General features: G+C 37.0%; 2 protein-coding genes across 4 annotated transcripts in view; both read right to left on the bottom strand.

Annotated features, from left to right (window-relative positions):
• The window catches only part of LOC307173423 (uncharacterized protein), a 308,702-nt gene that overhangs the window by 196,905 nt on the left and 95,061 nt on the right, over window positions 1-16,736 (bottom strand). The gene's annotated exons all lie outside the window — the stretch shown is intronic.
• The window catches only part of crb2b (crumbs cell polarity complex component 2b), a 38,577-nt gene that overhangs the window by 12,874 nt on the left and 8,967 nt on the right, over window positions 1-16,736 (bottom strand). The window contains exons 2-8 of the mRNA XM_079896371.1: window positions 14,810-15,505; window positions 13,134-13,329; window positions 12,139-12,278; window positions 8,455-8,637; window positions 8,268-8,381; window positions 2,700-3,623; window positions 406-959 (exon numbers count right to left, since the gene is read on the bottom strand). Coding sequence (XP_079752497.1) covers window positions 406-959; window positions 2,700-3,623; window positions 8,268-8,381; window positions 8,455-8,637; window positions 12,139-12,278; window positions 13,134-13,329; window positions 14,810-15,505 — 2,807 coding nt within the window. The remainder of the gene's footprint in view (window positions 1-405; window positions 960-2,699; window positions 3,624-8,267; window positions 8,382-8,454; window positions 8,638-12,138; window positions 12,279-13,133; window positions 13,330-14,809; window positions 15,506-16,736) is intronic.

The raw sequence follows: 16,736 nt of genomic DNA, 5'->3' as shown, positions 1-16,736 counted from the left end.
AACATGTTAATTAATGCTAGAAATGTGTTAAACATGCTAGCAATATGCTAATTCATGCTAGCAATGTGCTAAAACATGTTAGCATTATGCTAATTAATGTTAGCAATATGCTAATTAATGTTAGCAATGTACTAAAACATGTTAGCAATATGCTAATTGATGTTAGCAATGTGTGCTAAAACATGCTAGCAATATGCTAATTCATGCTAGCAGTATGCTAAAACATGTTCATTCATGCTAGCAGTGTTTTTCTCTTTCCACTTCACTAAATGTAAAGCTTATCAAATCTTTTGTGACATTATAAATGTCTTTACGGTCACTTTTGATTAATTTAATGCACCCTTGATGAATACAAGTATTAATTTCTTTAAACTGATCCCAAACTTTTGAAGGGTAGTGTCTCACCTTACACGTCTGGTCGCCCACACACCCCTCCAGCACATTCGAGGAGTTTCTGGGTAAGTAGCTTGAATGCTGTGGTTTCTGGCTGATGCTCCCCGAGTACATGAACAGTTGTGTGTCGTCTATCCGGACGTCCTGCAAACAACCCTTGAAGTATCCGCCCCACTGTGCAGTGTTTCCTCCTTCGGGAAGCCCACCGAGATACGCCACATCTCCCGCCTCCACCTCAAAATCAACATGACTGGCAGAAATCTGCTGCGTTTCGTTAAACACTAAAACACCTTGCTGTTTCTTAATAGCCACAAAGACCTTCTCCCCATCGGTTAGGAATCTGGAGGCCTTTATGATGGAGTTGTATATCGCAACATATACTGAGCCATTTTTCAGAAAAAGAGAGAAGTAAGCTTGATTGTCGTGCTGGAGCTGAAAGACCAGGCCGTCCGAATGCCGTGATCTGAGCCACAGCGACACGCTCAGGTTTGAGTCGTGCTTCTGGAGGATGGGGAACGCAGCGAAGCTTCTGTTGCGCTCGTGACTGAACGTCCATGAAGAGTGCTCTGTTGGGGAGAACGCTTAAAAGTTTTAGTGAAAAGCATCACGAAAGAAAACATGCACACCTCAAAAATAAGAAAACAAGAATTTATAGTTGATAAGGCCTACTTTAGGAGACTTAAGATTTGTTTAAAGCTGCAGTCTGTAACTTTTTTGGGTTAAAAATTATCCATAATAAATGTTTGAGCAAGTACATAACCAGCCAGTGTTCAAAACTCTCTGCTTGCCGTAGCTCGATTCAAAACGGTAAGCTTGTAATAATGTTTTTAACTCCAGTGGTACCGGTGGATTTCCGTGGGAAATTCGAGCATGTGTTTGCGTCATTACGTCATTACGTCACATCTGTCCACATAAAGAAGAGTCTCGGCTAGTCGGCTATGAGTGTGAGGATGTTGGAGGAGGAGATTTATAGCCTTTTCTCACAGCACTTGATATAATTAAACTTATCAATTTGATGGCGGATCCAGAAAGGTTCAAACGACAATCACCAACTGGAGAAAGTAAAATGCTGTAAACACCCGCTGTAAAATGCAAAAGATTCGCAAGGATTCGCAAACTTTTTTTGTCAGCCTCTGATTTAAAATATTTACTATTTTAAGTTAATATTTCAATAATTGAACAACATGTTCATAGTTCTGTGATATTAGTTTATGGTCACAGGACATGCAGGTAAACCAATAAAATATTTTTTTAATCTATTTTATATTTCTATGATTTAGTAAATAATTAGTTTTTACTCAACTTACAAACAAACTGTAGTTTCCTCACAAAATCCAGTTTAGGGAACAGTGTTTATTTGAAATATTTAGGAACATTATAAATGTATTTACTGTCAAATTAAAACATATTTGGTGTATACATTTCTATTTTTACTTTTAAAATATTACTAAAACCAAATTTTTGAGTGGCAATGTATAATGGTTTCCACAAAAAAATTAAGCTTGTATGTTTTCAACATTGATAATAATCATAAATGTTTCTTAAGCATCAAATCCTCATATTAGAGTGATTTCTGAAGGATCATGAGTAATGATGCTGAAAATTCAGCTTTGATCACAGGAATACATTACAGTTTAGTACTTATTCACATAGAAAACAGTTTTTATTATAATATTTCACAATATTACTGTTTTTACTATAATCTTCATCATAAATGCAGGCTTGATGAGCAGAATACTTTTATTCAGCAAGGATGCATTAAATTGATCAAAAGTGACAGTAAAGTCATTTATGATGTTGTAAAAGCTTTCTATTTCAGAAAAATGCTGTTCTTTTGAACTTTCTATTTATCACAGAATCCTGAAAAAAAAAAATGTTTTCAACACTGATAATAATAATATTTCTTGAGAAGCAAATCAGCGTATTAGAATGATATCCTGTAAAAAAATTAAAAATAAAAATGTGTAATAATGTTACAAAAGATTTCTAGTTATTTTAAATTGTAAACAATATTTCACAATATTACTGTTTTTGATGTATTTTGAAACAAATAAATGCAGCCTTGCTTTAGTGAACAGAAGAGACTTCTTTCACACAAAAAAAATCTTCTTAAATTTAATTCATAAACAGTAGCGCGTGTGTGTGTGTATATATATATATATATATATTTTTTTTTTATTAAATAGAGGCATCAAATAAGGTTTAAATTAAGGCTTACCAAATTAAGGCTTATATATAAAAGTCATATCATTGACACATAATTTAATAATTCATAACGGCAAGCTGTTATTTAAAAGTCAGCTCACCTTCTGAACAGTTGTGTCCGTGAAACGGCGTGTGGCATTGGCACATGTAGTCGGTCCACAGATCCACACAGTGTCCTCGCTCAGAGCAGGGATCGGGACGGCACCGCTCGCTCCTCTCACAGCCCATCTGCACATACTGAGAGCTGAGGCTTCTGGGTAAAACCAGCTCAGCATCTACACGCAGATCCTCCAAACACCCGACGAACCCCGTCCCGGACGCCGTGTTGTTGAGGAACTCCTGAGGAACGCCTCCGATGTGTGTCTTCTCCAAGCCCTTCGGCTGGAAGGACAGAAGCTGGTTGTGTCCTCCATCCTCTGCGGTCGTGTTTTCTGATATCAGGGTCAGAACGAGTCTCTCATCCACACTAACAGAGACTTCATGCCAGAGGCCGTCACTGAACTCCCCGGTTAACGTCACAGCAAGCCTTAAATCTCCAGATTCGGCTCTGGAGAGAAGATTCCCCCCTCTCAGCTCCAGTGTAAAAAAGTGCTCTTGGCTTCCCCGGTAGAGGAGGATTGCATCTGGTAAAGTCGTCCTAAACCTCATCTGGACACTCGGCGCCTGTGATCCCGCATCCCGGCGACTCCGGTTACTGTGTGAAACCTCCAAGACCACATAACCTCCACCCGTCATAGAGAAGGTGGTGGAGGTTTCGCATCGGTCCCCATGATAACCAGAAGGGCATGTGCAGGTGTGTCGATGCTCCTCTCCATGCAGTGATGGCCAGCAGGTGGCGCTGTTCAGGCAGGGGTCGTTCACACACCCGGTCAATACGACGTCACAGTCCCGGCCGCCCCAGGGCAACTGGTCCCGCGCAGGACGAGGACAGTAACACATGTAGTCATTAATGCCATCCTCACACCGGGCACCGTTCCGACACGGCTCGCTCTCGCACTCATCCACGTCAATCTCACACACCACACCTGCAGGGGGATCACACACACACAGGTCATGTGAGGCTTTAGACTGCTGTTCTACAAAACTGTTAGTCTTATTCAAAAACTTTTTATATGCAACACAGTTTTCTGATCAAAATTAGGATTTAAAATGTAACATCCTGGTTTGCTTTGCTTGTTTGTAGTGCTGCACAATTCGGCGACAATTTTGGGATTATGTATCAATATGACTATAAAGAAGAAGAAGAAAAAGAAGAAATGTTAATAATAATAATACATAAAATATATAATAATACTAAAGAAAAAATTAAAATGATCACTATTGTAAAAAACATTAAGTATTTAAGTAATATAATACAAATGCAAAAATATTAATATAATATAAAAAGACAATGTTTTATTATTATTATTGATAATATAATAATACTATAATATTAAGTACTATTACTATTGTAATATTTCATTATAATATAAAAATTGAGTATTTAAGTAATACAATATAAAAACAAATATAATATAAAAATATAATCATACATTGTATTATTGCTGTTGTTGTTGATAATATAATAATAACAATACTATAATAATAAATAAAATAAAAAATAATACTAAATAAAAAATAAGAAAAAAGAAATATTACTATTGTAAAAAAAATAAAGTATTTAAATAATATAATATAAAAATATAAAGATAATATAAAAAGATAATAATAATAATATATTTTGTTATTATTATTATTATTATTGTGGATCATATAATAATAATAGCAATACTATAAAAATGAATACTATTACTATTGTAATAATTTACTGTAAAATTTAAAAAATATATATTTAAGCAATATAATAGAACAATATGCTAAGCCTTATTTTTGTTGTTGATAATAATATTACATAAAATATACAATAATACTAAATATAAACAAAATTACTATTGTAATATTTCGTTGTAAAATTTACTAATATTATGGCTAACACTTTTTGAAATACGCAACACATATATTTATTTAATTAAATGTATATTCGCAATAATCCATATCATGATTCCAGTTTTATTTCGATGAATTGTGCAGCCCTACGCGACACTCTTTTTATATGAGGATTTTAGAGATCCCGTGACTAAGAAAGTGATTGATTATACTTTAATTATATATCAAACAAATGAAGAAAACATAAGAAAACAAAGCCAACAAACCAACTGACAATATAAATCTTAAGCAGAAACTTATGAAGCAACTGCAACCTTGATCAATTACTAACAGCACAGTGAGATAAAAACAAATAAATTGACTTTTAACTGCATTCACTTTAAGCCTTTTAGTAATGTAATCCTGGTAAAAGGATTGGCACGCCAGCATATGGTTGGAACGGTTGCTTCTACTTAACTGAAGTTTATTTATTGTGTTTACTGTTGACTACCGCTGTGAATAATAATACTGTACCTGTAAATATGACCAAACTACACCAGTACACAACAAGAGAGAGCTGTTATTGAGCAACCATTATAATCAGAGTCAGTGCAAACTGTAAAGAGTTGCTTGTAATACATTTTGCAAATAAGATTATGGATAAGCTGCTTGAAAACAATGTGTATTGTGAAAAGCACAATACAAATGAAACTGACTTGATAACTCAATTCGATGCAGAGTTGCACAACAGTTACATTTATCATGCATATATATATATATATATATATATATATATATATATATATATATGGGAAAAAACAAGTTAATATGCTGAAACCTAGAGCGGACATACAGTATTTTTTACAGTAGTTTTCCAGTACAAATATCTAAATTCTTAAATCAAGATACATTTACTTGAGATGCAATACAATAAAATAATAGTCTTGTTTTCAGAGAAATTTAATGCAAAGGGAAAATACGTTTATTTTTCTGCCCCCACTTGCAGAAATATCTAAAATTCTTAAATAAAGATATGCAAAATAACATCAAATAAGAGGCTTGTTTTCTGGAGAAATTCTTCTAAAGAAAAATGCACTTAATTCAGAGGAAAACAAGTTTATTTTTCTGACCCCATAAAAAAAAAAAACATAAACTTATTTATGATACATATTTTTCAGAAAACAAGACTTCTTATCATGTGTCATTGTACATATTTGCACTGGAATAAAAAACAAAAATACTGAGTGAGAAAATCCCTTGTTGCGTTGAACAGGAGTGTCTTTATTTGTGCTTTTCAATAATAACTATGTGCCTGAAAATCCAGAACACATTCTACAGTTTATGTATGATATCATTCATCATAAATTGAATTTCAAAGGAAGGAACCAGTCGCTCTTCATGGACAGGAGAATCCCGAGTTTTCTGCAGGTTATTTCCACATGACTTCCAGAACGCTCCGACACTTTACCTGTCAGGAGAAGCATCCCACTGCAAATGACTTTCACTATCAGTCCTCTCATCCCGGCGGAGTCACTCTCTTCCTGACACGAGTGACAGTTTCCAATGTTTTCTTCCTCCTTCTCTCGTTGCTCCTTTATTTCCAGCTTCTTTGTATTTTTCCCTTTTGCACAAACGCACAGCCACAGTGGACGGAGCTCTCGGTGCCGAGCGTCCCGGAGCAAGTGCGAGGGATGAGTGATAATAATCCACAGATTCCCTCCCTTCCCAGCTGGCTCCTGTCAGTGCTGACATCAGGAATGTTTCTGCCAACTCATTACTGGAGATGTGGGTTGAGTCTGTGTCCGTGTGGGAAGGTTTCAGGAAGCCTGGAACGCACTACACCACTTTTAAACGCTATACGCATGATATACAGCACTGGCCAAAAGTGACTCGACAAGCTATCAGAGTTGAATTGAGAAAATGAGCGCTGGAAATGAACTAAACTCAACTAGACGACTGAAATCCGGCATCCTGAAGTCATTAGTCCAAGCTGTGGGTGTTTGTTGATCTTTCAGGATCATCTGTCTTAAGCAGCTCTCCTGTAAGCGTCTCACCTCACTTCACACTAAAACACTATTACAACAGGATTTGTTTTCTTAAAGTTGGAGCATGTCTATGATTCAAACTAGGCCTATATCGAAATTATTGAAATATCGCAAATGTATATAACTGCGGTCATGAATTTACGACAAAGAGAAAATCACTCACTCTCGGCTGAATAACTTTTGTAGCTTTAATAAGAATCAGTTTATATTTAATTCATACAGTGATAACTAAGCAGTGTTTTATTTTTACATGTGATTATTCAGTTTCTGTTGTTAAATAACCCTAATGTAGGATAACCTGAACCCCTAAACCCCAATGATGTTAAAATAACACTTCTTATGCTACAGTAAAACACTGATGTTCACTTTCAGAAGCTGTAGGGGTGTTTTTTTGAATGTGAAACACGTATGTAGGTTATATAATTTCTAAAGATGTTTTAAAGATAATTTAAGTTTATTTTACACACTTTAAGCATTATCGTATCGCATATCGAATATCGCATTATTTAATGAGTTATTATCGCATATCGCAATTTTCTTCAATATCGTGCAACCCAAGTTCAAACTGTGTCTCTGTGATTAAGACTGAGGTGGGAGTTTATACAGAGCTCTTCAGTTTTACTCCCACATTTATTAGAGTAAATAATGTTTTTTGAATATCTAGTACCACTTCATTTGTTGAAGTGAATTTTGGGGTGAACTATCCCATTCATTTAAAGGGAAAACAGATTCTTCTGAAAAGCAGACATTTTTTCTTGTTTTAAAGTCCCCCTGTGGTGAAAATCCAGCTTTTAATGTTGTTTATGTGTCTATGTGGTGTTTTTAATACGCTTTAAGACAAAGCATGTGTAAATTCATAAGTCGACACCATTGCTGAGTATTTCCTCCTTAAAACTGCAGTGAACCAAAGACAGTCTCAAAAACACACTTTGAAATCGCTGGTGTTTCTGACGTCACAAACTACCTTGTAACCAATCAGATCAACGTGTGATCGTCAACCAGTGGATCTCTGAGCTGAGTGAGTGAGTGAGTGGAGGCGGGGCTCATTTGCATATTCATAGAACCACGACCCTCACTAAATGAGGCAAGGGTGTCGAGTTACATTAAAGCTATATGAAGGTATGAAGAATACATTTTTTTCAAGGAAAAAATGTTTAAATATGTCATTTTTGTGATCAAAGATGAGTTTTAAGTCATAAAATGATTGACTACAGGGGGACATTAAGTGTAAAGACATTTGTTATCTTCAGTCATTTTGCTTCCCAAGTAAATGTATCTTGATTTAAGGATGATTAGATATTTGTACTGGAAAACAAGAGAAAAATACTGAGGTAGAAAATCTTTTTTTGCAGTGTAGCTGTACGAGCAAGTTTACCGAGTCGGAAAAGCCACTCATGCGGAGCTGGTGAAGTGATGCAATAGTCAAAATGCACTAGTTTGAAAATCATGCATTATGATAAAAGAGTTTTGAGGTCATTTGAGGTGAACAAATAAGTCTTTGTTAATCGATGATCTGCACCCCATTGTGCAAAAAGAAGATAAATGTTCTTGATGTTTTAATGGCACTAGTGTTAATTTCATCTGGAAACTGCACTGAATTGTGTGTATAGGTAAATTTTTTGAGTTTTGAAAAGCCTATTTTTTGAGCCTATGTTGTCCATTTAGCCGATGTTGTGCATTTAGAAAAGGATAGGTGTCATACGGAGCAGACGTACACACCTGTGAACCCCGGCGGACACCAGCACTGAAATGCATTGACGAGATCTTCACAGGTTCCTCCGTTTTCACACGGTGCCGACTCACATTCGTTGATGTTCACTGAACAGTTTTCACCTGAGAAACAGAGACGCTGTGGTTACTGATGCGGTTCGATGCTCTGTGAGCAGCGGTCAGCGGTGTTTCTCACCAGTGAACCCAGCGGGACAGTGGCACAGGTATCCAGACGCCTTCTCGAAGCTGAAGTCCTGGTCCAGTTCAGGCAGAACTCTGTAGTGTCTCGAGTCGGAGCGCTGGAAACATTCCCCGCCATTCACACACGGCCTCGCGTCACACTCGTCCACGTCGACCTCACAGTTCTCGCCTTCATATCCTGAAATACAGAATGAAATACATGACTTTATACTTCATATTTTCAATTAGCTTTTATTTGATATTTTAGTAGTGCTGTCAAGTTTGTAAATATACAAGTGTGTGAGATGCGATTAATCGCAATTAATTGATTTGACGGCACACATTTTTTAGTGTTCATGCTAAGTTTAGTTTCATTATGTGCTTTCTTCTTTTTATTTTTATGTTTTTCAAATATTGCTATTTAGGTTTAATTTATTTTATTTCAATTTTATTTTATTTTTATTTCCAGTTGATCATTTTAGTGCTTCAACTTAAACTTATTAAAAATGTTTGCCAAGACAAATATTTTCATTTTTTTGTTTAGTTTAAGTTTTCCAACTAATATCGATAGGCCTATTTTATTTCAGCTTTATTTCACAGAAATGTTTAACAGAAATGTTTTTAATAGATTTAGTTAAGGAAAATAACCCAATTTCATACTTCCACTAAAAATCACCAGCTGATTAAAAGACAATTATGAGCAAAAAAAAAATTATTATTATTATTATAAGGGAAGTTAGTGAATAGAAAATATATAAAAACTAATATCTAATGCAATGCAGTAGGCTATAAATACAGTCAAAATACGTTATAGGTACATACGTTTTTTGCAGCTCAGTGATTTTATACTGAGCTAAAACTGAAACTAAAAACATTTTTAAAAAAACATTTTCATTACTTGAAATAAACACACACACACACACACACACAGAGAGAGAGAAAAAAATACACAACAAAGTAACAAAACTTTAACAGTACATTAGCCTAAATATAAATATATAAAATAAAAACTGATTCAAAATATAAATTAAAACTATAATAGTTTCTCAATGGTCCTAAAATAACACTTTTAAGCAGCATTAAAACATCTAATTTGTTGTGATTCAGCAGATGCTTTAATCCGAAGCGACTTTCACACTTGGATCAGCCAGAGGTGAAGAGCAATGGTGACAGTTCACGGATCAAGCCTTCCCAGATCTTTAACCTCTAAGCCCTATTAAGCAGCATTTATAAGAGCATTCGTGTGCTTCTGCTTCATTGGCGAGGGGAAATGTAACTGTTAATAAGTTTAAAGAAAGATTAAAAAGTTGGGTGAGGTAAAAGCTCCGTGGAGAAGATTATGACTTGAACAGATGGACTGACACAAAACACTTTACCCTATTTTTATGGAATATAAGTCACAGTTTTTATAATCTGAATCCACTATGATTTGTTTGTTTTATACTTATATTGCTTTTTTCCTGAATACTATTAAATGTAAAGGATTTGTTGTGGAGTGAGGAAATAAAACACAAGTTTATAAAGTTTATAATGTTTTTAAACCAGTATTTTATATATTTTTTTTAATGTATAAAATGTAACATAATATAATATATGATGTAAAATAAAATAATAAAATGTGACATCTGTTTAATATAATATAATATAATATAATATAATATAATATAATATAATATAATATAATATAATATAAAATGTGAGTAATCGGTTTTCTTTTGTCAACAATGCAATTATATCTAATCAGCCAATCGTATGGCAGCAACTCAATGCATTGAGGCATGTAGACATGATCAAGACGATCTGCTGAAGTTCAATCTGAGCATCAGGCATTCTCTGAACACACAACACACCAAACCTCGAAGCAGAAGAGCATCTCTGAACACACAACACACCAAACCTCGAAGCAGAAGAGCATCTCTGAACACACAACACACCAAACCTCAAAGCAGAAGAGCTTCTCTGAACACACAACACACCAAACCTTGAAGCAGAAGAGCATCTCTGAACACACAACACACCAAACCTTGAAGCAGAAGAGCATCTCTGAACACACAACACACCAAACCTCGAAGCAGAAGAGCATCTCTGAACACACAACACACCAAACCTCGAAGCAGAAGAGCATCTCTGAACACACAACACACCAAACCTTGAAGCAGAAGAGCATCTCTGAACACACAACACACCAAACCTTGAAGCAGAAGAGCATCTCTGAACACCCAACACACCAAACCTCGAAGCAGAAGAGCATCTCTGAACACACAACACACCAAACCTTGAAGCAGAAGAGCATCTCTGAACACACAACACACCAAACCTTGAAGCAGAAGAGCATCTCTGAACACACAACACACCAAACCTTGAAGCAGAAGAGCATCTCTGAACACACAACACACCAAACCTTGAAGCAGAAGAGCATCTCTGAACACACAACACACCAAACCTTGAAGCAGAAGAGCATCTCTGAACACTCAACACACCAAACCTTGAAGCAGAAGAGCATCTCTGAACACACAACACACCAAACCTTGAAGCAGAAGAGCATCTCTGAACACACAACACACCAAACCTCAAAGCAGAAGAGCTTCTCTGAACACACGACACACCAAACCTTGAAGCAGAAGAGCATCTCTGAACACACAACACACCAAACCTTGAAGCAGAAGAGCATCTCTGAACACACAACACACCAAACCTCGAAGCAGAAGAGCATCTCTGAACACACAACACACCAAACCTTGAAGCAGAAGAGCATCTCTGAACACACGACACACCAAACCTTGAAGCAGAAGAGCATCTCTGAACACACAACACACCAAACCTTGAAGCAGAAGAGCATCTCTGAACACACAACACACCAAACCTCGAAGCAGAAGAGCATCTCTGAACACACAGCACACCAAACCTCGAAGCAGAAGAGCATCTCTGAACACACAACACACCAAACCTTGAAGCAGAAGAGCATCTCTGAACACACAACACACCAAACCTTGAAGCAGAAGAGCATCTCTGAAAACCCAACACACCAAACCTTGAAGCAGAAGAGCATCTCTGAACACACAACACACCAAACCTCGAAGCAGAAGAGCATCTCTGAACACACAACACACCAAACCTCGAAGCAGAAGAGCATCTCTGAACACACAACACACCAAACCTTGAAGCAGAAGAGCATCTCTGAACACACAACACACCAAACCTTGAAGCAGAAGAGCATCTCTGAACACCCAACACACCAAACCTCGAAGCAGAAGAGCATCTCTGAACACACAACACACCAAACCTTGAAGCAGAAGAGCATCTCTGAACACACAACACACCAAACCTTGAAGCAGAAGAGCATCTCTGAACACACAACACACCAAACCTTGAAGCAGAAGAGCATCTCTGAACACACAACACACCAAACCTCAAAGCAGAAGAGCTTCTCTGAACACACAACACACCAAACCTCGAAGCAGAAGAGCTCCAGCAGCAGAATACCACAAATAGTATTTATTCAATGCTAATGTCCATTTAGATCTTATGGTTCTCTTTGCAATTGCATACATGTTTCTCTAGGTGGCAGTGTGGTGTAAGAGATCATCACTGATTTCATCACACTATAATGCTGGAATTGATTAGCAACAAAATGGGCCTTTGAATGCATGAATAAACACAATAAAGGTATGATGAACAGGCCGAATTAAAGATTGGTTACCTGGCCAGCAGAGGCAGGAATACTGGTTAACTCCTTCCTGGCAGGTGGCAGCGTGCAGACACGGGTCAGACACACACTCGGGGATGTCTTCTTCACAGAAAGAGCCCATAAATCCAGTGCCACTGCAGTCACACTCATAGCTGTAATGCAAAGCACAGTCTGATGTGTGAAGAAATGAGCTGTGGTTTGAACTGTTTTAAAGGACAAACATCATTTCTGTTCACAAAGTGTTTTAGTGTTTACAGTTTAATGATGTACAAAAGCTTTTAAACTCATTCCATGTAGCTAAAACCTGCTTTAATGCTTTAATATTTCCACCTTAAATACTTCACAATACATATGTAATACGGTAACAGTATTTAAGCAACCTGGATTTATTTTTATTTGAAAACTTTTAAAGTCCCCCTGTAGTCAATAGTTTTATCTCTTACATATTTAAAAGTTTTTTCCTTACAATAGCTTGAATGTAACTTGACACCATTGCCTCATTTAGTATACGCGGTTCTATGAATATGCAAATGAGCCCCACCTCCACTCACTCACTCAGCTCAGAGATCCACTGGTTGACGATCACATGTTGATCTGATTGGTTTCAAGGTAGTTTGTGACGTCAGAAACACCAGCGATTTCAAAGTGTGTTTTTGAGACTGTCTTTGGTTCACTGCAGTTTTAAGGAGGAAATACTCAGCAATGGAGTCGACTTATGAATTTACACATGGTTTGTCTTAAAGCAGATTAAAAACACCACATAGACATATAAACAGCATTAAAAGCTGGATTTCACCACAGGGGGACTGTTTATATGTCTATGTGGTGTTTTTAATATGCTTTAAGACAAACCATGTGCAAATTCATCAATCAAGCGAGTGGATCAGGTCGTCACTGATCGAGTGGAGGCGTGATTGAGTGGAGGCGGGGACTAATTTGCATATTCATTGTTCCTGTAGAACTCAACCTATCAGATGACAAACCTCAGATTGATCAAATACACTCACCTGTTCACCATATCCAAACACGTCCCTCCATGTTGGCAGGGTGAACTGTCACACTCATTGATGTCCAGCTCACAGTTGATGCCCTCGTATCCCGGCACACACGCACAGGTGTACAGACCCACGTGATCATGACAGGTGGCGCCGTTCTGACAGGGATCCTCGTCACATTCATCAATGTCCACTTCACAGTTCACTCCTACAACACACACACATGCAGTTTCCAATATAACATTAACAGAGATTTTAAACATTGTTTTAGGACATTGTATATCTTCTAATGGTGCAGTATGAAAACGATAATCATTCAGTACCATGGTATACACTAGTACCAGTCAAATTTGGACAAGCTTGACTGAACTTTTTTCATGATGTTTATTTAATATCTTTTTAGATGCCTTTCAAAAACTGCTTAAATGTCTGAAATTGTTTTTGTAGACAAATAAAAATGGTCTATAAATAGAATTCTTTATATATTTACTCTTTAGAAAAATTATATAAATAAATAAATAAACATAAATATAAAATAAACTAGTTAAATAATTAATTTTAAATAAATTGATAGACAGAACATCTAAAGAAAAGAAAATATAAGATTTTTTACATAATTATTATAAATAAATAAATACATTTTATTTGCAGTGAAGTCGGCTGAGATAATGTCTAAGAAAAGTCAAATATACAAATATTATAAAATAATTATTATAAATAACTAAATAAATAAATATTTGCATCAAAGTTGGCTGAGAGAATGTCCAAAAGACAATATAAAACAATTATTATAAATTAATAAATAAATATTTGCAGTGCATTTGACTGAATGTCAAAAGAAACTCAAATATAAAAATATTTCAAAATAATTATGAATAAATAAACAATTATTAGCAGTAAAGTCGGCAGAGAGAATGTCCAAAGAAACTCAAATATAAGAATTTTTGGTTACACTTTATTTTAAGGTGTCACTGTTACAGTGTAATTATATATTTAAGTACTGTGTAATAATAAGTATGTAATAAGTAATATAATATAACTCATACATATTCACAACTTTATTATTATTTTAAAATATATAAAACAAAAATACATAAAGAATGAGCAGACTCTTCTATGTTCTAATGCTTATAAGATAATATAATACGCTTTAGTTTATTCCAGAATCTCATGTATTGTAACCATCTTATTTTGTAATCGAATGTTTCGTTTATGGTCTTCATGATTGTAAATGTGTTCTTTGTTGCAAAAAAAAAAAAAAAATTGTTTTTGACTGGAAGTGTATATTAAAGTAGATTAGCACTGTACCCAGCAAGCAATTTTGCGTTTAAAAGACGTCTAATAGCCGAGATGTCAAGAAACAAGGCAAAATTTGGGCTGTCAGTGAATATTTAATAGACGTGTAAACCATAGCTCAAGAATAGACTAGTCATCAATTAGATAACAAAGAAATGAAATGAGTGAAGAAATGAAACCAAACACCTTGTAATCACAGTTGACTTTGCTTACATGATGGAATATCAAACATCTCGCAAGTTATTTTGGCATAAACGACATGTAACCAAATTCACGGTTATTTTGTCTACAAGTGAGTTACTCACAGCCGGACTATATCGGGTCTATAGTTAACCGAGATGGAGAAATGACGGATATTGCTTGCTAGCCACAGTATTTTTGACAGTCCTTACCTGTAAACCCAATAAAACATTCGCAGATGTAGCGGTCCTTCCCGTTGATGCACGTCCCGTTGTTCTCACAGGGTTGGGATGCGCACTCGTTGATGTCGATGTCACAGTGGTAACCTTGAAAACCAGGTACACAGTAGCAGTGATACACATCAGGACCGTCCTGACAGATGGCTCCGTTCCTGCAGGGCTGCGACACACACTCGTCGACGTCTTCTTCACAGTTTTGACCCCTGAACCCCGCGGGACACTGGCACTCGTACCCGTCCGGCGCCCACACACAGGTGGCGTTGTTGTGGCACGGATCATCAGCACAGTCCCGTACCCTCGTCCTGCAGTCCTCCCCGCTGAATCCGCTGGGACAGTGACACGAGTATCCGTTAACCTCATCCACACAGAAGCTCTTGACCCCCGGACAGGGGCTGCTCTCACATTCATCGATGTCCAGGGTGCAGTTGAGTCCGTCGAACCCGTCGGGACACACACAGGTGTAGTTCTCCGTTCCTAAAGTGCTGTTGCACCCGGAGACACAGCCTGCATCTTCACACGGGTCGTATAAAAGCTCACAGTTTACACCTGCGAATAGAGGCGGAGAGCGAGAGCACACACACTCGTAGCCGTTCACAGTCGGTACACAGGTGCTGTTGTTCTGGCATGGAGAAGACACACACACTTCAGACGTGACCGTGCAGAACACACCTGCGGGTACAAACCACGATTAGGTTTAGAATTAGGAGACATTTCTATGCAAAGTTGACTTGCATACACACACTGCAGGGACTGCGACCCTAGAGCAGGCCGAGGTTAAAGGTCAAGTGTGTGAGGGGTTTTTATGGAATTCTTCACATTCCAGTTGTGCAAAGCAGGATTGTGCACTAATCAAAACTGAACTGAGAAAGTCCCAATTTAATTCTGAATCGAATAATCCAAATATGAGAATAATTAAACTGTTCATGTTGATTCAGACATGATAGATAGATAGATAGATAGATAGATAGATAGATAGATAGATAGATAGATAGATAGATAGATAGATAGATAGATAGATAGATAGATAGATAGATAGATAGATAGACAGACAGACAGACAGACAGACAGACAGACAGACAGACAGACAGACAGACAGATAATAGATAGATAGCGTCGAGACTACTTTTTGTGCGCAAAAAAATACAAAACAGCGCAGCGCTTCTGGGTTGTACGTCAGAACGTAGGCTCACTATTGGCCAGCATCACACGCATCACACACATGACCAGCGTCGGCCAATAGTGAGCCTCCGTTCTGACGTACAACCCAGAAGCGCTGCGCTGTTACACTACGTGAACTCACTCAGAGAAACACAGAAGAAAATCAATAGTTGAATAAAGTCGTTATTTGTTTGTTTTTGCGCACAAAAAGTATTCTCGTCGCTTGATAAACTTAAAGTTGAGCCACTGTAGTCACTTGGACTATTTTAACAATGTCTTTACTAACTTTTCTGGGATGGCAGATTTCGATTACCTAGAAGCCTATGGGGGAGTGAGACAGCTCTCAGATTTAATCAGAAATCTCTTAATTTGTGTTCTGAAGATGAGCGAAAGTCTTACGGCGTTGGAACAACATGAGGGAGAGTAATTACTGACAGAACTTTCATTTTTGGGTGAACTATCCCTTTAATGTCACCGAGATCTCAGATGAGAGCTGCAAGAGCCTTTAAAACGACAATCAGGACAAGTGTGTTGTATGATAGCAGTCCTTAACACACACACACACATCGGGCTGGAAACTGCAGATTTAGACTGGGATTGAAGTGGGATAAAGGGGTTTTCATCTTCACTAGCACCTCCACCGGCAGATGGGCGTGCGGCGTAACCGTCTTACACACTCACACACTTACACACACTGACTTAACCTCCACCAGATGCTCCATCAATGGATTGTGTCAGCTTG

This window comes from Squalius cephalus (assembly GCF_949319135.1).
Source record: "Squalius cephalus genome assembly, chromosome: 16".
NCBI classification, from domain to species: Eukaryota; Metazoa; Chordata; class Actinopteri; order Cypriniformes; family Leuciscidae; genus Squalius; species Squalius cephalus.
This window is presented reverse-complemented; position numbering and strand designations above follow the sequence as displayed.